The sequence below is a fragment of the Muntiacus reevesi genome, chromosome 13 (genome assembly GCF_963930625.1).
Source record: "Muntiacus reevesi chromosome 13, mMunRee1.1, whole genome shotgun sequence".
Lineage (NCBI taxonomy): Eukaryota > Metazoa > Chordata > Mammalia > Artiodactyla > Cervidae > Muntiacus > Muntiacus reevesi.
This window is the reverse complement of record NC_089261.1, coordinates 56,472,996-56,491,154: the sequence shown is the minus strand read 5'-3', so window position 1 is coordinate 56,491,154 and position 18,159 is coordinate 56,472,996. Positions and strand designations below refer to the sequence as shown.

The 18,159-nt window shown below is 42.6% G+C and overlaps 1 protein-coding gene across 1 annotated transcript in view; it reads left to right on the top strand.

Annotated features, from left to right (window-relative positions):
* Positions 1-16,965, top strand: part of FREM3 (FRAS1 related extracellular matrix 3) — a 97,017-nt gene extending 80,052 nt beyond the window's left edge. The window contains exons 6-8 of the mRNA XM_065903802.1: positions 3,207-3,458; positions 12,272-12,421; positions 16,724-16,965. Coding sequence (XP_065759874.1) covers positions 3,207-3,458; positions 12,272-12,421; positions 16,724-16,965 — 644 coding nt within the window. The remainder of the gene's footprint in view (positions 1-3,206; positions 3,459-12,271; positions 12,422-16,723) is intronic.
* The last annotated feature ends 1,194 nt before the right edge of the window (positions 16,966-18,159 follow it).

The window sequence follows — 18,159 nt, the reverse complement described above, 5'->3', positions numbered from 1 at the left end:
GTCCCCTGCAGTGGAAGTATGGAGTCTTAACCACTGGACTGCCAAAGAAGTCCCTGTGGAGTTATTTTAAACAGTCTTTGTCTCCTAAAACTGTTGTAAAACATTTCAATTACTGTGACTACTCTCTACTCTTTTAGCTCTACACTTGTGTGTTACTATGTTTTTAACACCGAAAAAAATGCATTAAATTGCACTGTTGGTGGGATTGTAACATGGTATCTAATTGCTATGGAAAACAGTACAAAGGGGCCTCAAAAAATTAAACATAGACCTACCATATGGCTTCCCTGATAGCTCAGTAGGTAAAAAATCTGCCTGCAATTTAGGAGACCCCAGTTCGATTCCTGGGTCAGGAAGATCTGCTGGAGAAGGGATAGACTACCCACTCCAGTATTCCTGGGCTTCCCTTGTGGCTCAGCTGGTAAAGAAATCCACCTGCAATGCAGGAGACTGGGGTTTGATCCCTGGGTTGAGGAGATACCCTGGAGAAGGGAAAGGCTACCCACTCCAGTATTCTGGCCTGGAGAATCCATGGACTGTGTAATCCATGGGGTCCCAAAGAGTCAGACACGATTGAGCGACTTTCACTTTCATGGTCCAGCAATTCTACATCTAGGTGAGTGAAAATTGCTCAGTCATGTCTGACTCTTTGCAACCCCATGGACTATACTATACAGTCCATGGAGTTCTTCAGGCCAGAATACTGGAGGGAATAGCTGTTCCCTCCTCCAGGCGATCTTCCCAATCCAGGATTGAACCCAGGTCTCCCACACTGCAGGAAGATTCTTTACCAGCTGAGCCACCATGGAAGCCCAATATATATACCTATACATCTAGGTATATATCCAGAAAAATTAAAAGCAAGGTCTCAATATATTTGCCCACCTGTGTTTGTAGCAACATTATTCGTAATAACCAAGAGGTGAAACCACCCAAGTATCCATGACCAGATGAACAGATAAACAAAATGTGGTATATCCATACAATGAAACATTGTGCAACCTTAAGAAAGAAGGAAAATTCTTGCAACATGGGTGAAACTTGAGGATGTTACACTAAGTGAGATAAGCCAGTAACACAAAGACAAGCACTGTAAGATTCCACTTAACTGAAGTACCCAGAGTAGACAAATTCACAGAGACAAAAAGTAGAAAGGTGGCTGCCAGAGATGGCAGCAGGAGGGAGTGGCAAGGTGTTTAATGGGTATGCACTTTCAGTATTTTTGTAAGATGAAAAAAGATATGAAGATCTGTTAAATAACATGAACAGACAACCCTACAGAACTATATGCTTAAAAATAGCCAAGATGGTACATTTAGGGTATGTTTATTTTATCACAAGGAAAATAATGCACTAGATCCCAGAAATCCCACTCCTAAGTATTTACTCAAGAGAAATAAAAATGACATACTGACTCAAAGACCTGAACTTGAATATCTGTGGCATTATATCTTAGCTATTATTCAGAATAGCTAAAAAAAAAAAACTGGGAACAACCTAAATTATCAACTGATAAATGGAAAAACAAATTGTGATGTAACCACACAATGGAGAACCCTATTCAAGAGTAAGAAGGAATAAAATCCTGACACATTGATGAATCTTAAATGCATTATGCTAAATGAAACAAATCAGATGCAAAAGACTAAAAAATGCATGATTTTATTTACACGGAATTCTCATCAAGCAAATAAATCTATAGTGACAGAAAAAAATCTATAGCACCAGAAAAAATTAGGGTTAGGGTTGGGGTTAGGGTTAAAGAGAAAGAAAATGGATGAGTGGTTTCCAGGGCTTGGAGATAGGGAAGAAGATGGATTACAAGGGGTACATGTGTTGGTGGATAAAAAATATTCTATACTATGCTTGTGGTAATGGGTGCATGATTATATGTATTTATTAAAACTCATCAAATAGTGCAGTTAAATTAGGGACTCTTGATGTATGTAAATTACTATAATAAAATTTTCAATGCACTGTCTCTAAACTGAAAGTCAGTCAATCTTGTATTCTTTATAAAATAAAGTCAATCTTGTATTCTTTATAAAATAACAAATAATTCCATGGAATTATTATATAATTATTATAGTGTGATACTATGTTATAGTATCACACAAAGAACTCCATCAGGGCGTGAGAGTCAGATTACTGAGATGCAACACATTGGAAAAGACCCTGATGCTGGGAAAAATTGAGGGCAAGAGAAGAGGGAGGCAACAGAGGATGAGATGGTTGGATGGCATCTCTGACTCAATGGATACGAGTTTGAGCAAACTCAGGGAGATAGTGAAGGGCAGGGTAGCCTGGCATGCTACAGCTCATGGAGTCGCAAAGTCAGACACAACTTAGAGACTGAACAAGAATGACAGCTTACAGCCCTGCTGCCGTGGGAAGGGCAGGGGCGGGAGCAAATCTACACATTATCATGGTATAGAGTCTCTGGTCATAATTTATCTGTACTTCAGTTTTCCAGTCTATAATATGAACAAATTAAGCTAAACCACCCTCTGATCCTTCAGTTTATTTAGCCCCTAATCTAAACAAAACTTATTCAGTATATACCCTATTCAATGATCCTGATGCTGGGAAAGACTGAGGGCAGGAGGAGAAAGGAGAGACAAAGGATGAGATGGTTGGATGGGATCACCGACTCAATGGACACGAGTTTGAGCAAACTCCGGGAGATGGTGAAGGACAGGGAGGCCTGACGTGCTGCAGTCCATGGGGTCGCAAAGAGTCAGACAAGACTGAGCGACTGAATAACAACAGTTCAAAGACCACTGTGAATTGTGCCAAAATAGCCAGGTCTGTTTGAAAAGTCTTCTAATTACCATATTAATATTCGTGACTGTAAGGGATAAGTGTGCCTTATAATTCAGAGAGCTGTTATTTTAAAAATGCCATTTCCTAGTGGCTCAGACAATAAAGAATCTGCAATCTGCGTGCAATGCAGGAGTCCTGGATTCGATCCCTGGGTCAGGAAGATCCCCTGGAGAAGGGAATGGCAACCCATCCCAGTATTCTCGTCTAGAGAATTCCATGGACGAAGGAGTCTGGCAGCTACAGTTGAACACGAGTCAAACACGATTGTGCAACTATTCTCATTCTCTATTATCTAAAAATAGTCTGAAAACCCCATGGGGAACAGGTTTCCTGTTCAGAATTGTTTCTTCATACTTCCTCTGCTCTATCTCCTGTCTCCATAGGTTCTGCCATAGGCACCATTTCTTCTGCAGGGTTATCTTTCTCTGACTACATCTCACGTCCAAAAGACCACACCAGCATCCTCCACTTTGACAAGGATGAGGCTGAGAACACCTGCCGGGTCCTGATCATCAATGACTCTCTTTATGAAGAGGAGGAATCCTTCAGCGTTTCACTGAGCCTGCCAATGGGAGGGCAACTGGGGGCCCAATTCCCCACCGCCAAGGTGATTATCCTGGCTGATCATGATGATGGTAAGCCTATTTCCTGTTTTCCACTCTTGGTAATAGCTGCTTTCTTCTCATGCTTTCCCTCAACAGTTGAGAGATAAATCAAGCTTAACTGACCTATGAAAGGAATCGTTGATGTTGCTCCTTCTCTAACATCTCTGAGTGGCTTGTCAGATACATAGTTTTCACCAATACCGAGGACAATGCAGCGATGCAGAAAGATTAAATATTTGTGCGTGAGTGTGTTAAATTATTTTTAAAAAGAACATCCCAAGGAAGTGACCTAAGCCTTTAAGGAAGCCAAGAAGAGGACCTAGGTTAAATGTCTGATCACTCAACCAGGACTGCCCCACAGGACACTCATCCTAGCCGTTCAAGGACCCTCCCTCCAACAACAGGAACAGGAGTCTACAAGTGGTACAGGGTCCATGAAGCTCCCATGTGCAGGCATCCAGATCTCTTTTCCTAGCCCTACCCGGCTGGGAGTTTGGCTCTAGTCCCAGCTGAAGCACAGAACCAGAAAAGAATAGGATGCTCTTCACACCTCGAAACCAACCCCTCCCAACCCCTGACTCCCAATACTAAGCCCAGGATTACTTTCTTATTAATTGCCCTTTCTATAAGAGGCACTTTTAAGAGAAAATATTGATAAAGACAAGACCAGGATCTGACTATTTTATTATGAGTCTCAAATTCGATTGACCACTTCATCTCTCAGATATACTTCTGTCAGGATTTGAGTGGCTGTGAGTTGCTGTGTTCAGATCTAGATATGATCAGACTGGGCGGCTATCACAGACCCAAAATTTGTGTGAATGCGTAGATACAGTGCAGAGTTTCCATGAAACTGAGAGCCATGTCAAGAGATAAACCAGATGGAGCAGAGGTTGAAAAGTGTATGTGCTTTTTAGTTGGGGATGAAAATTTATCATGTATTATATCATTCTGGGGCTTCCCTGGTGACTCAGATGGTCAAGAATCTGCCTGCAAAGCAGGAGACCCAGGTTTGATCCCTGGGTCAGGAAGATCCCCTAGAAAAGGAAATGGCAGCCCACTACAGTATTTTTGCCTGGGAAATCCCACAGACAGTGGAGCCTGGAGGGCTACAGTCCAAGGGTCCTATTGTTCTAGGACAAAGGAAAATATGAGTGAAATTAAAGTTGGTTTGGTTTTTGTTTGTTTGGTCTCCTAAATTTTGTTTGTTGATATTACATCCTGTGGACAAGATCTCAGAATGCTGTGAAAGGCCAATTTTGCTCTATTTTTTAAAAAAAATTGCCAGGGACTAAGTTCAGTTCCCAAATATATTTTCACAAGTCTCAAGAGCTAAGAGTAAGTATAGACTCTGATGTCTATGCATTCTTCATTATGTAATTTCTTTTTAAAAATTGCCCCCTTAGAATTAAGATAACTGTCGTTTTTCTTAAAATAATGCATATGACAGTTCAATATAAAAGATGCTAACAACTCAATAAAAAAAAAAAGCAGAAGATCTAAATAGATATTTCTCCAAAGAAGACATGGAGAAGGAAGTAGCAGCTCACTCCAGTATTCTTGCCTAGAGAATCCTGTGGACAGAGGAGCCTGGTGGGCTGCGGTCCGTTGGGTCGCACAGAGTCAGACACAACTGAATGACTTAGCAGCAGCAGCTGCAGCCAAAGAAGACATACAGATGGCCAATAAGTACATGAAAAATTGCTCAACATCGCTAACTACTAGAAATGGCAAGTCAAAACTACAATGAGACATCACCTCACTCCAGTCAGAAGTGACCATCATCAAAAAGCCTACAACTAACAAATGCTGGAGAAGGTGTGGAGAAAAAGAAGCCCCCTACACTGTTGGTGGGAATGCAAATCGGTGTAGCCGCTACGGAGAACAGTACGGCGGTCCCTGAAGAAATCAAAAACACAGTTGTCATAGGATCCTGCATTCCTATTTCTGGCTATGTATCCGGAGAAAATTGTAATTCGAAAAGATACATGCTTCCCAGTGTTGAATGCAGCACTGATTACAATAGCCGAGACATGGAAGCAACCTGAACGTCCATCAGTCAATGCATGGATAAAGATGTGGTGTGTATACACATACCACGGAATATTGCTCAGTGTACTCAGTATTCAATATACTCAACAGAAATTTAGAATTTCTATTATATTCTCTGTGAAACCAAAGAGATATTAGGGGCTGACTACTAAGAACAAATTTCGCCATTCATGACACTAATGGTTCCTTTGAATGGTGCCATTATATTTTGGCCTTGAGGAAACAACCACAGTGGTTACTAGCACAACTACTACATGATTATCATCTTTTGGACTACTTTTGTGAAATGAAAAGTTCCCTAATTCAGCATTTAAGCAAAAACATTGATCAAATTCTATCACAGCTCAGGTAGTTCCATTGCCCTTTCAGCCAGGAATGAAAACATGTGTCCTACAAAACCGACTATTTGAAAGAAATTGGGAAAAGTCCGCACTCATTTTCTGGCTAAGTATTTGTGTCTAGAAGGTCAGTCTGAGCACACGTTGAATACCAGTAATGCTTCCTTTATTCAGAAGTATTAAGTCCATCAGCTTATAGCAAAAGCTTGTTTTCCTTTAGGCCAAGTGATGACATGCTTATCTAGCAACATAAAGATGTAGCCAAGCAGCTCAAGAGTTAGAACTGGGACGAAATGTTTTTATTCTCTTTAGCTAGACTCTGGGAAACGTTTAGCTTCCTTAAACAGAGATCAACTATCCCCTCGTCAAATGGGTCACCTGCAGGAATGTATTTGTAAAGGCAACTACTGTGGAGTGATGCTAAGCAAAGAAACTGCTCAGGAGCAGAGATGATCTAACAGCTCAAGACCCTGGCCCGGCACTGACAGGAAAGTCATGATACATCAACTCCAAGAAGACAGAGGCCACAGAATATGGCCAGTAAGTGTTAACTGAACGAATGCATAGTGAGCTTCCTGTGCATTCACCTACTAAAGACCTTAGCTTCCACTTGCACTTCACAAGGTCAAGATGAAACTAAAGACCCTGGTTAATTAGCACAATGTGTCTGTTCTGTTTGTGAACACGCTATAGCAGGTCTCCACCTAGCTGCTGAAGACGTTGCACTTTTAACGTGCAATTTGAAAATTCTGTATCTGCCACAAAAAAGAATTGATGTCCAATTTCAGATGGCTCTTAGTTTTGTCCTGAGGTAATAAGATTTGTATAAACATGCATAAAATTTGCCTATATGGGAGGGGAGTTTGGCGAAGAATAGATACATGTATATATATGGCTGAGTTCCTTTGCTCTTCACCTGAAACTATCACAACATTGTTAACTGGCTATACCCCAATACAAAAAAAATAAGTTTAAATTTGTCTGTAAAGATTGTCAGCTAGATTAGTGTCTTTGTCAGTAATGGGCATTTAACAGAATAATGACAGATATAAGAAAACACTGCAAGGAAAACTTGCACAGAAACAAAGTGTTATATTGGTGAAATTACATCCAGTTTTGTTTTTTTTTTTTTTCGGTGTGGTTAATACTATTGCTATGTGCCAAGATAAACTTCAACACAAAATGTTTTTAAAACTAGAAAGACAGATTGCTGTACTGTAAAACCCAGAAAACTGTTTGGAAGAAAAAGTAACACTATGCTTTAGAAGGTTAGTCATATTATAAGACAGTTGTTAAAGGTTTTATTTTTTTTTTCATTTATTTTTATTAGTTGGAGGCTAATTACTTTACAATATTGTAGTGGGTTTTGTCATACATTGACATGAATCAGCCATGGATTTACATGTATTCTCCTCCCTTCCACCTCCCTCTCTACCCATGTTAAAGGTTTTAAATGCAGAAAAAAAAATTTATTTCATTTCTTATTTTTAAATTTAGGCATTATAGTTCAGCTGACACAGTTTTAAGTTTAATAAGGTGTATTTTGGTTGTTGTGCCACTGATTACCACTGTTGGCTTACACACATCTTTCTGCCTATACTTGCTGAATTTAACATTGTGGTCACTTATAATTCTCAACTTTTCCTACTCTCTCAATTTTCTTGGATCCACTCTTGTCTCCATCACTCTTCCTCTGTCTCTTTTTTTGAGTTCCTTCCCCTCTGCCAGTCTCCCCAGTGGTTGACACCCCTCCAACCGTTCTCTTTACTCATTCACATTGGATGATCATACCCTCTAAAACAGTACAAGATTGTCCACAACTGTATACTGGTGACTCCTATATCTCCAGCCCTGACTTGATTCTCGAACTCCAGATTCACACATTAAAGCCTTCCCACCCCTAACCAAGACTGTTTCCCCGCCTATCTTCCCAACTGAGTTTATGATGATCCCATCCGCACACCGGCGGGGCATCCTAGAAGCCACCTACATCCAATCACTGGATGCTGCTCAGGACACTAACTACATCCATCTCTCCCACTCCATCACTAGCATACACACCAGTGAACACTTCAAACCATCCTCATGTCTCACCTGGATAATTGCAATAGCTACCTAATCAGTAGCCCTAGCTCTTCCTTAAATCTGTGACCCAAACCAAAGTTGGACAGATGTACAGAAAACAAAAAAACCAACCACTTTCCACTACTTCAAATTGGCCCCTATATTCTAAGGAGAGTCTAGAAAGTGAAGTCCTATCTACTTAAAGTGGATCCAAGTTTCTGTAGGATCTGATTTCTCCCTTCCTCTCAAAACTCATCCCCTCATTCATCCACTGTCACCTTAAACATTTCCAAGAAACGCCCTCTTTTATTCCTTCCCAAACACTAGGCTTTGTCATGCTTCTGGGCTTTTCTTTTTCATATGTGCCATTCTGTTGGGAACATTCTTCCAACCTTTCTCCTGGATCAATTCTCATTCATTTTCTGAGTCTAGCACAGTTATTTTCTTCCAAGACTCCTCCTTCTGAGCCTTGAGGTGGTTGCTTCTTTTGTCAGAGCACTCAGGGTTAGCTGATGGGCTTCAGTGTGGCTGCCCTGTTATACCAGAAACACTTTAACAGGAAGAACACACATCTCTTTACATCCCCATAGTTAGAACACATAGAGGATGCTCAAAAGGTGTCTGTTTAGCTGAATTAAAAAACACTAAACTTAACTTCATGAAACCAGATGTTAAAAAACCGATACTGACTCATCGGCATTACCTCTTCCGTTTCTAAAGATCCAGAAACTGTTGAAATAAACTTCCAGAATTTTTCTAGTGATTAAGCTTACCTTCTTGTTTCCAGAATCTATTTTGTCTTCCGAGGTAACTTAAAAAACGTTTTCCAATCTTCCATCTCTCAGCATCTATCCTGTTCAGGGTGGTTTGTCAAAGTTTAATAGCAGCATGTCTGTGCCTTCACCTGTAAGTCCTCTTTGGATCTTGGTATGAAATTTCTCTGAATCTGCACAGTGAGCTCATTTTAAAATGATGGTCATATCTCTTTTGAAAGTTTCCCTTTCCACTTGGTCATATTTCTTTTTCTTATTTCCACTTAAGGGACATTTTCTTTTAAAGGAGAGAAAAACACCGTTATGGCTTAGGAATCCATTTAACATAAGTGGTCAAAACATTCTACTCTCATAACTGCCCACCCATAAGAATCATTGCCAGCATCTCGGATTTTTAAACAGACCTTGAGTGACAACTACTTAGAGATGCCGCGGGCTGCACAGAGCATCTCTTTCCTCTGTTTGAACAAATCTCCTTATGCTCAGTATACAGGGCATCTCAGAAGAATTCCATGATTTCTCTTCTAAGTCACGTTGTCCTCCTCTTACATTCTGTATCTTAAGGTATTCAGAGAGGCTTGATTCTTACTTTTTTTTTCCTGAACAGTGACAAAACTCAATTTTTTTTTATCTTTCTTACCTTTCTTCCTTCCCTAATACCACACACAGTAAATTCTCTGCTAAATAAGCAGATCCATTAGTCTCAACTTTAAAAAATATTATTTGTAATAAGTTCAAAGTATATCAGAAATGAGTTAAAATTAGCCACTCAACAAATTCTTTAATACATAACACAGCAACCGAACTGTTTCTAAGGGGATGTGGAATGTGGTCCCTGGTCTTGAGGTATTGGTAAGGCTCTGATAACACAGAACAGTGTGTGAGAATGGCGGCTTTAACATTTTAACTTTTTAAAGAGGTACTGAGTCGTGAGACGGTGATAAGGGTGATGTGTGTCACTTGCAGTGTGGAGGAAACTGGCTCCATCTGGAAAATCTCAGTGTAGGAGATATGCTGATTAGCTGCTCTTATATATGAGCAAACAAGAGATGCATTAAGATGAGGCAGTATCCCTAGGGTGTATCAAGCAAAGGATGCAGGAAGCTTGTCCTGGACCAGCCGTGAGCCACGCTCGCAGCAGAGATCCAGAATGGACCCGTCTTAGGCATTGTCCAACAGCGCCATCTAGAGGGATGAACAATCCCCACAGAAGCACCGCCAAATCCTAATATATGAGGAAGGTTTAGTGATCAGCCAGGACAGGGATGCAGACTGAATGGGATTAGCACGCACACATCCTTATCAAGGGGATGGCAGATGAGAAATACTCAACCATGGGAATGAGAGATCTCCAAAGAACACACCAAAGTGCCCATGAGAAACAGAATCTGCTTTCTTCCATCTTCTAAGACCCAAGAGTGTGGTCACCATAAAAAAAACCCACCAAGATCTTGTCTGTTTCTCTTGCTTCTCCATCCTGTTTCCTGTCCAAGCTTAGAAGTCTCCAAAACATCCACCAGCAACAATGGGGAGGTGGATGAAACTTTTGAGTCAAAAAGAGAGGATGGGGACTTCGCTGGTGACCCAGAGGCTAAGACTTGGCGTGTTTCCAATGCTGGGGGTCTGGCTTCCATCCCTGGTCAGGGAACTAGACCCCACTTACAGCAACTGAAGATCCTGCATGCCGCAACCAAGACCCAGTACAGCCAAAAAAAGAAACAAAAAGTTTTAAGAGAGAATGACCTCGCCACACCCTTTTCTGAGTGCAGACCCCCACCTGCGATGCAGCTGAGGACACCAAATAGCCAGAGTGACCCATCACTGCAACTAGCGAGCTGTGCAAAGTGTCAGAGGAGCACGGGATAAGGAACAACTCCCCCCTTAACGGCATATACGGCCTCCCAGGGGCTTCCCAGGTGACACTAGGGGTAAAGAACCTGATTGCCAACACAGGAGACACAAGAGACACGGGTTCGATCCCTGGGTCAGGAAGAGAGCATGGCAACCCAATCCAGTATTCTTGCTTGGAGAATCCCATGGATTGAGGAGCCTGGCAGGCTACACAGTCCATAGGATCGCAAAGAGTCGGACACAACTGAGCGACTTAGCATGCATGCACGCACGCACATGACCTCCCAGAGCAGGTTATTCAGTCAAAGTCTTACAAAGAGAGTGTGTGAAATTAACATGTTGAGAAGGGTGTTTCAGCTCAGAGGACATCACCAGTGAAGATGGAGGCCCTGACCGCATGCAGTGCTGGCTGCCTGGAGGGCGATTCTGTGTAACAGGGTCAGGAATGTTACATGAAGGTCTAGTCTGTTCATTCATTCATTCTCCAGAAAGAACAGACGCTAGTCAGATTATGAGAGCTCTTGCGCACGACCATCAAACGTTTGGTAAAACTCTCTGCAGCAGGAAGAGATCTGCTAAAATGTATCCTGGGCAAATACTGCTTGTAACAGTGGGTTTCTACCTTCCAAAATCCAAATTCCATTCTGATTTGCTTCTGTGTTGTATCGTGCTTGCCGAGGTTTCGTCTCTGTCGTGCTGATTTTCCATTTATCATCTCAGTGGTCCTGCCTCTGTGGTGAAGCTGCTGCCTGGTGTTGATAACTTTTTGCCTCTGAATTTCACAGTCTGAGGAAAAGCATTCGCTTCTGACCTTTATCATGTCAAATGTAGCAGCTGGACCTTGTATAAGCTTTGAAGAGTCAGCTAAGCTCATAGGCTGCGTTTTAGAACCGAGAGAGCTGGCAGTGGATGAGTACATCTGCTTGGCCAAGTCTTGGCTTGTCAAACTTTCCCCCCCATTAGATGTTTTCCTCTCTTCCACCTACTCTTGGGCTTCCCTGGTGCCTCAGATGGTAAAGCGGCTGCCTGCAATGCAGGAGACCCGGGTTCGATCCCTGGGTGGGGAAGATCCCCTGGAGACAGCAATGGCTACCCACTCCAGTATTCTTGCCTGGAGAATTCCCACGGACAGAGAAGCCTGGTGGGCTACAGACCATGGGTCACACAGAGCCGGACGTGACTCAGCAACTAACACATTCACTTTCACCTGCTCTCATAGCATAATGCCCACCCTGGTTGCCCTCAGCCTTCTATTCTAGGGGACCCCTTCCCTGCCTCTGGGGGTAGCAGTTCAGGAATAGAATTTCCGTCTGTCTTTGTGATAAACAAACATATGGGATAAGGTGCAGCAGCAGACGCCGAGTTCAGACCCCTGGCTGGACTGTGCCTCAACATGAAGGGCCCTTCTCCCTTGAGAAAAAAAGCCTCGCTAATTCCCCACCATCTCTTCCCAAACGATAGCCGGCTTGCCGGAGTTACAGCTAGTTGACCAGTCTCCCCCAACGGGGAAACTTCTTTGCACGACAGATCTCTCTTAAAGCAGGAAAATGAATAGAATTGTGATTTTCTCTCACTGCACTTCCTTGGAATCTAAGCCATCATGGCACGAGATTCCTTGATGTGGTCTTTTGTCTGTTTCCTCTCGAGCCTGTGGGACCTGTCAGGTCTGGTGATTGTGAGAAACGCCCAGGCTCCCGCGGGGCCGGAGGAGACGAGGGTCCTGGGAGGCTGCAGCATTCTTACTCGTCCCTTCATGTCTCCCCAGAGCCTGCCTTGCACTTTGGGGACGCTGAATATCACGTTGATGAAAGCGCTGGCTCCGTGGAGGTTTGCGTCCGGAGGACAGGCACGGACCTTTCCCAAGCGTCCTCTGTCACCGTGCGCTCCAAGAGAACAGAGCCGGCCTCAGCAGAAGGTGAGCAGCCCATTTTTAAAATGTGTCATCATCCTGACATTCATATAGGGTGAGGTCTAGTCTGTTCATGCCAAGTCTAGTCTGTTCTGTAGCATGCCAAGTCTTTGTGGAGAGGCTCTGATTTAAATTTTCTCTTCCCTGGGCATATAGAATGACTTCTGCTGTTTATGGAGGAAACAGAATATTCAAGTAGCAGCCTTATGACTTGCTGATTCATTCATTAACTACTTAGGAAAGTGAAGTCGCTCAGCCGTGTCTGACTCTTTGCGACCCCATGGACTGTAGCCCACCAGGCTCCTCTGTCCTGTGGGATTTTGGGATTTTCCAGACAAGAATACTGGAGTGGGTTGCCATTTCCTTCTCCAGGAGATCTTCCCGACCCAGGGATTGAACGCAGGTCTCCTGCATTGTAGGCAGACGCTTTACGGTCTGAGCCACCAGGGGAGTCCCATTAACTACTTGCTTGGGTCCAAATTAACCTTCTGAAGTTAAGAATATTCTCTGTGACAACCTAGAGGGGTAGGTAGAATGGGGTGGGACGTGGAGGGAGACTCAAGAGTGGGGGGGACATAAGTATTTATTGGCATAAAACAACACAATATTCTGAAGCAATTACACTCCAATTAAAAATAAATAAATTAAAAATAAATAAAAATAAATAAAATTTTGAAAAAGGAATATTTGTAGGACTTCTCTGGTGACCCAGCAGGTAAGACTGCACCTGCCAAAGCAGGGGAGATGGGTCCCTCGCTGGGCCGGGGGGATTGCATGCACCGCGGGGCAGCTGAGCCCGCGCACCACGACCGCTGAGACCACGTGCCCTGGAGCCTGTGTCCCCAGCGAGAGAAGCCACACAGCGAGGAGCCCGTTCTCCGCAACTAGGGAATGCACGCGCGGAGGAACAAGGACCAGCACAGCCCAAAATTAACTAATTTTAAAAAGAGTACTTGTAGATACTAGAAGCTGCTCAGAAACACTATGTCATACCAAGGTGTGATGACTGAGCAGGTATGCCAGCTCCTGGGAGTCTCCAGGCACCTATTGGCCCCCCGGGAGGGTAGGAGGCTCTCACGTCTGACTCTCCAGCATTTTCCTTGGCTTCAAGCAGCATGTTCTCACACCCCACTCCCCTTTGCCTCCCCTGATGTGGACAGTCAATAGAGTCTGGCTGGCAATAGAGTTAAATGGTTCTGAACATCACTTTCCCTGTGTTGAAGCTGCTTTACCAACCAAAACAAATAAACAAAGACAAAAAAAAAAAAACCACAGTAGGATTCAGGAAGAGAAAGGGAAATTTCCATCTGCGTTGAAATCCACATTTTTTTCATTGCTACCAGGGACCTTAATCTCCTGGGATGTGACAGGCAGCATAGGATTAGTATTGCACAGTCCAAGACACATGAGGATATGTTAAGATAAAAACTAAGTCAAAGCACAAATCTTGCAAATAAAACCTAGCAATCTAAAAACCTGCAGGAACAGGACATGAAGAGAAAATGTGCCTACGAAAATGTTCGCCCAGTTTCAACATGTACCCAAGAAATAGTTAAGGGAACAGAAGACAACTTGCTCTTGGGAGAATTACCATATTATAACACGCCAGTGAATATGTCACATCATACTGTACATGACGCCAGCGATGGGCCTTCTGTTGAGTTCTTTTGTTATTGTCTTGCCTTTTTTTTTTTTTTTTTGGCTTTTCTTTCTTCCTTCCTTCTTTGCTTAATTTTTAGGCCAGGCTCTTTCTCACTCTATATATTTGTGAAACCAAAAGTGAATAGATCAGTGGGCTCCTTGGACTATTTTTATGGTTGGAAAAAAAATTAAAATTTATTTAGGTGAATTCCTTTTTATACCAGTAATGACCCTCTGCTAGCCCTCAGAAAGGGACAGACAGACATAAGTGATCTATGCTTGAGGTTATGACTCATGGGTTTGAACCGGAGCTATGCAGAGGTAACAGTTTAGGCTTGATAATCTCTAGAGTCTAGAAAATGACATCTGCTCAGGCTGGTGAATTAGCAATAATAATGATGCATACATATACCATCATTATTTATGACATAAATAATAATTATAATTTCTATGTACTGAATGCTTGCTATTTGTCAGACTCTGTGCTAGCATCCTTGCTATATTATCTCTAATCTTCACAACAACTTTGGAAAATAGCAATAATCTTCCCCATTTTGATGTTAAAGAAATTGAGACTCAATGAAATAGCTTACACAAGTAAACAGCAGAATTAACATGTGAACCAAAACTCATAAGATCCCAAATCCCCTTTCCTTTACTCTTCTGCCTTGGTGCTTTTCACCATCATCTTGTCTTATTTTTTTCTTATCTCAAACTTACAGAAAAGAAATAAGTACAGTAAAAAAAAAAAAAAAACAACTTTGTTTTTCTTGAACCATTGAGAGCAGGTTGCCAATAAATTGGAACCATCTCTTCAAAAATGTGGAGGTCAACTCCTATAGAGACATTCTCCTGTGTACCCACAATACAAGCTTAAAATCAGGATACTGATACAAGACTACACTCTCATCTTCAGACCTCATTCAAATTCTACCAGTTGTCCCCCAAATCATCCGTAAAGCAAAAAAGTTCAGTTCAAAATCACATTGTATTTAGTACCATGTCGTTTAGTTTTGTATACCATCTGGACAGTTTCGTGGCTTTCTTTGACTTTCATGACTTTTACATTTTTCGAGGTTATAAACCAGGGGGGAGGGATAAATTAGGAGTTTGGGATTAACAGATGGACACTACTATATATAAAAACAGATGATTGACAAGGACCTACTGTATAGCACAAAGAATTGCACTTAATAGTCTTGTAATGACCTAAGTGGGAAAAAGACTTTGGTAGAGAATAGATACGCATGTATGTGTAACTGAAATGCCCTGCTATACACAAGAAACTAACAGCATTGTGAATCAACCACGGGGCTTCCCTGGGGGCTCAGATGGTAAGGAGTCTGCCTGCATTGTGGGAGACCTGGGTTCGATGCTTGGGTCAGGAAGATCCCCTGGCGTAAGGAATGGCGACCACTCCAGTATTCTTGCCTGGAAATCCCATGGACAGAGGAAGCTGGTGGGCTGCTGTAAGCCACCCGGCTCCTCTGTGCATGGGGTCACAGAGTCAGACACAACTGTACTATACTCTAATATAAAATAAAAATCTAAAAGAAATATTACAAATTGGTTTTGTAAAATACCCAGCAGGTTGGGCATGTCTGATTTTCCTCATCATTAGATTCAGGCTCTGCATCTTCAGAAGGAATATCACAGAAATGGTACTGCCTTTTCACTGCCTTCTAGCCAGTGGGACACAATTGCCATTTATCCCGCCATTGGTGACATTAACTTTGATCACTTGGCTAAGGTGGTTAAGGTGGTATGTGCCAGGTTTCTTTACTATGAAGTTACTTTTCTTCCTTTGTAATTGAGAAGTCTTCTTGTGTTAGTCGCTCAGTCGCATACGACTCTTAGCAGCCCCATGGACCTGCCAGGCTCCTCTGTCTATGGGGATTCTCTGGGCAAGAATACTGGAGTGGGTTGCCATTCCCTTCTCCAGGGGATCTTCCCAACCCAGGTATCAAACCCAGGTCTCCCACATTGCAGGCAGATTCTTTACCAACTGAGCCACAAGGGCAGTCCCCAAGAAGTCTTTTATGGGGAGATAATTTGAGACAAGGTAAATATTCTATTCTTCCATTTATTTATGTATATTACTCAGGGTTTCTTATTCGATTCTCTTTGACTATAATTTGTCATGACATTGGATGACTTTTTAAATAAATAGCAAATAAGTGATACAATGAGGTGAGCCAGCTTACAAAATGATTAATAATTGAGAAAATGGCAGGAACTTCATGGCCCAATAAAACTGAGCAGAATATTGTTAAGTTTAAACTAGATGTCTGGGAAAGGTGAATGAGTGAAACCTGGTCAAAACCAAAGTCACAATCGTGATCTTAACAGTTCCAAATAGAAAATGGAAATGCCTTCATTAAAACCGAAGTTGCCTTGAGAGCCTTCAGTGTATCGGTGGGATTTTTGTGGAAGTGCTTGGAAGCTGATGGAGACCATTGGTGGGGATCGCACATGGTGACGGATGTGTGGATGTTGTGGCATTTTGTAGAATGTGGAGATTGCCCCTTTCTGAGGATCAAGCCAAAAAATATGAGTTTGAAGGTGCCATATACATAGGACAATGCTAAGGATCACCCATCTTTCTCTGAAGGAAAACGTCGGGCGGTGACTCCTGCATCTTACTCTTGGCTTTTCCTTTCCCACTAGCTGGATTCGATTATATTGGCGTCAGCCAAAAACTGAACTTCGCTCCAGGAGTGCGTGTTCAGATGTTCCGAGTGACAATCCTTGCTGACCTGGGACAGCCCATCTTTGAGGGTTCAGAGCGGTTTGAATTACTTCTTCAGATGCCGCTGGGTGCAGCGCTTGGAGAACCCAGTAAAACCACCATTTTCATCAATGACACCATCGCTGACTGTAAGCAGAGTGCTTGTCCTCCTTTTGGTTGAAAGACTTTAAAGGAGAGTAAGCAGCAGAACAGTTCTCCTAACAACAGTTTCCGGATCACTGCAACCCTGGGATATCACTGGTATTGTACTGTCCTTGGTGTTACATATATTCTGGTGATGTGTGCAAGTGTAGTTTATGCGACTGTATGAAAACATAAAGAGGAAGAATAAGCCTACAAAGCATTATTAGACTGGGCTCTGTTTTTTCCATTTTTCTTTTGTCACCAAGGCCAGGGAAACCCATTGTCGTCAATTAAATCAACAGTTAAGAACAAAAGGCTGAACCTTTCTTTGTCCACTGATGCTGGACAAAAAGCACATTTCAACTACAGTGACGCCCTCAGCCTCGTCCAGCTTTTCAGGTTATAGTGCTGAGAGTGACCTCAGCACTCGATCCTGACTCTCTCCAGATACAGGAGCTGATAAAAACAAGGGCACTGTACTCAGCATATCACCCTGAACCACTCTAAAAAAGCCAGACTTCCTTCCAGACTGGTTCCCAGGTGGCGTGGCTCATCAGCAAACAGGAATGGAAGCTGTAGGTTGGGATCCTTCCGGCAGCACCATGTCCATTTGTGGGGTGCATCTGGGCTCCTGCTCTTGAGCTGCCTCGTGTCACCGGCCTCCCTTCTCCTCAGACCTAAGGCTGATGCCACAGATGAGGAAAATGACCTATCTGTAAGCTGCTTTAACAGCAACCAGACAGTAACTCCGCTTGTAGGTTACGGTGACTCCCCAGAAGTCAGCGCACACTCTGTGCTGCAGGGTGAAAGGTCTTCTCTCCAAGTTGACCTTGACCATCCCTAGAAGGAGATATTGTCTGCGCATCAACATGGAGACATGTTTCTGACTTCAGACCAGATCACTCATATCTCCAAAGTGACAATACACAGGGAAAACATGCTGAGAATGGTAAAAATGGTAAAAAAAAAAAAAAAAAGAAAAAAAAAGGTCCTTTCTGTGAAAGATGACACAATCAACCAAAAGCATTCTGTCACCAAGTCCAGTTGACCACTGTCTATCCATCACATCATCCCTATAAAGAGGTGCTTATCGCTCTACCAATGAACATCTCATCTTCGCTATAAAAATGAGATGACTCAGCTATCATTTATTTAATGACCCACACACTCAGCATGCTGCCTTTTATAGTTTCATAACTGGATTTACAAAATTGAGTAGAAAAAAGCAAGT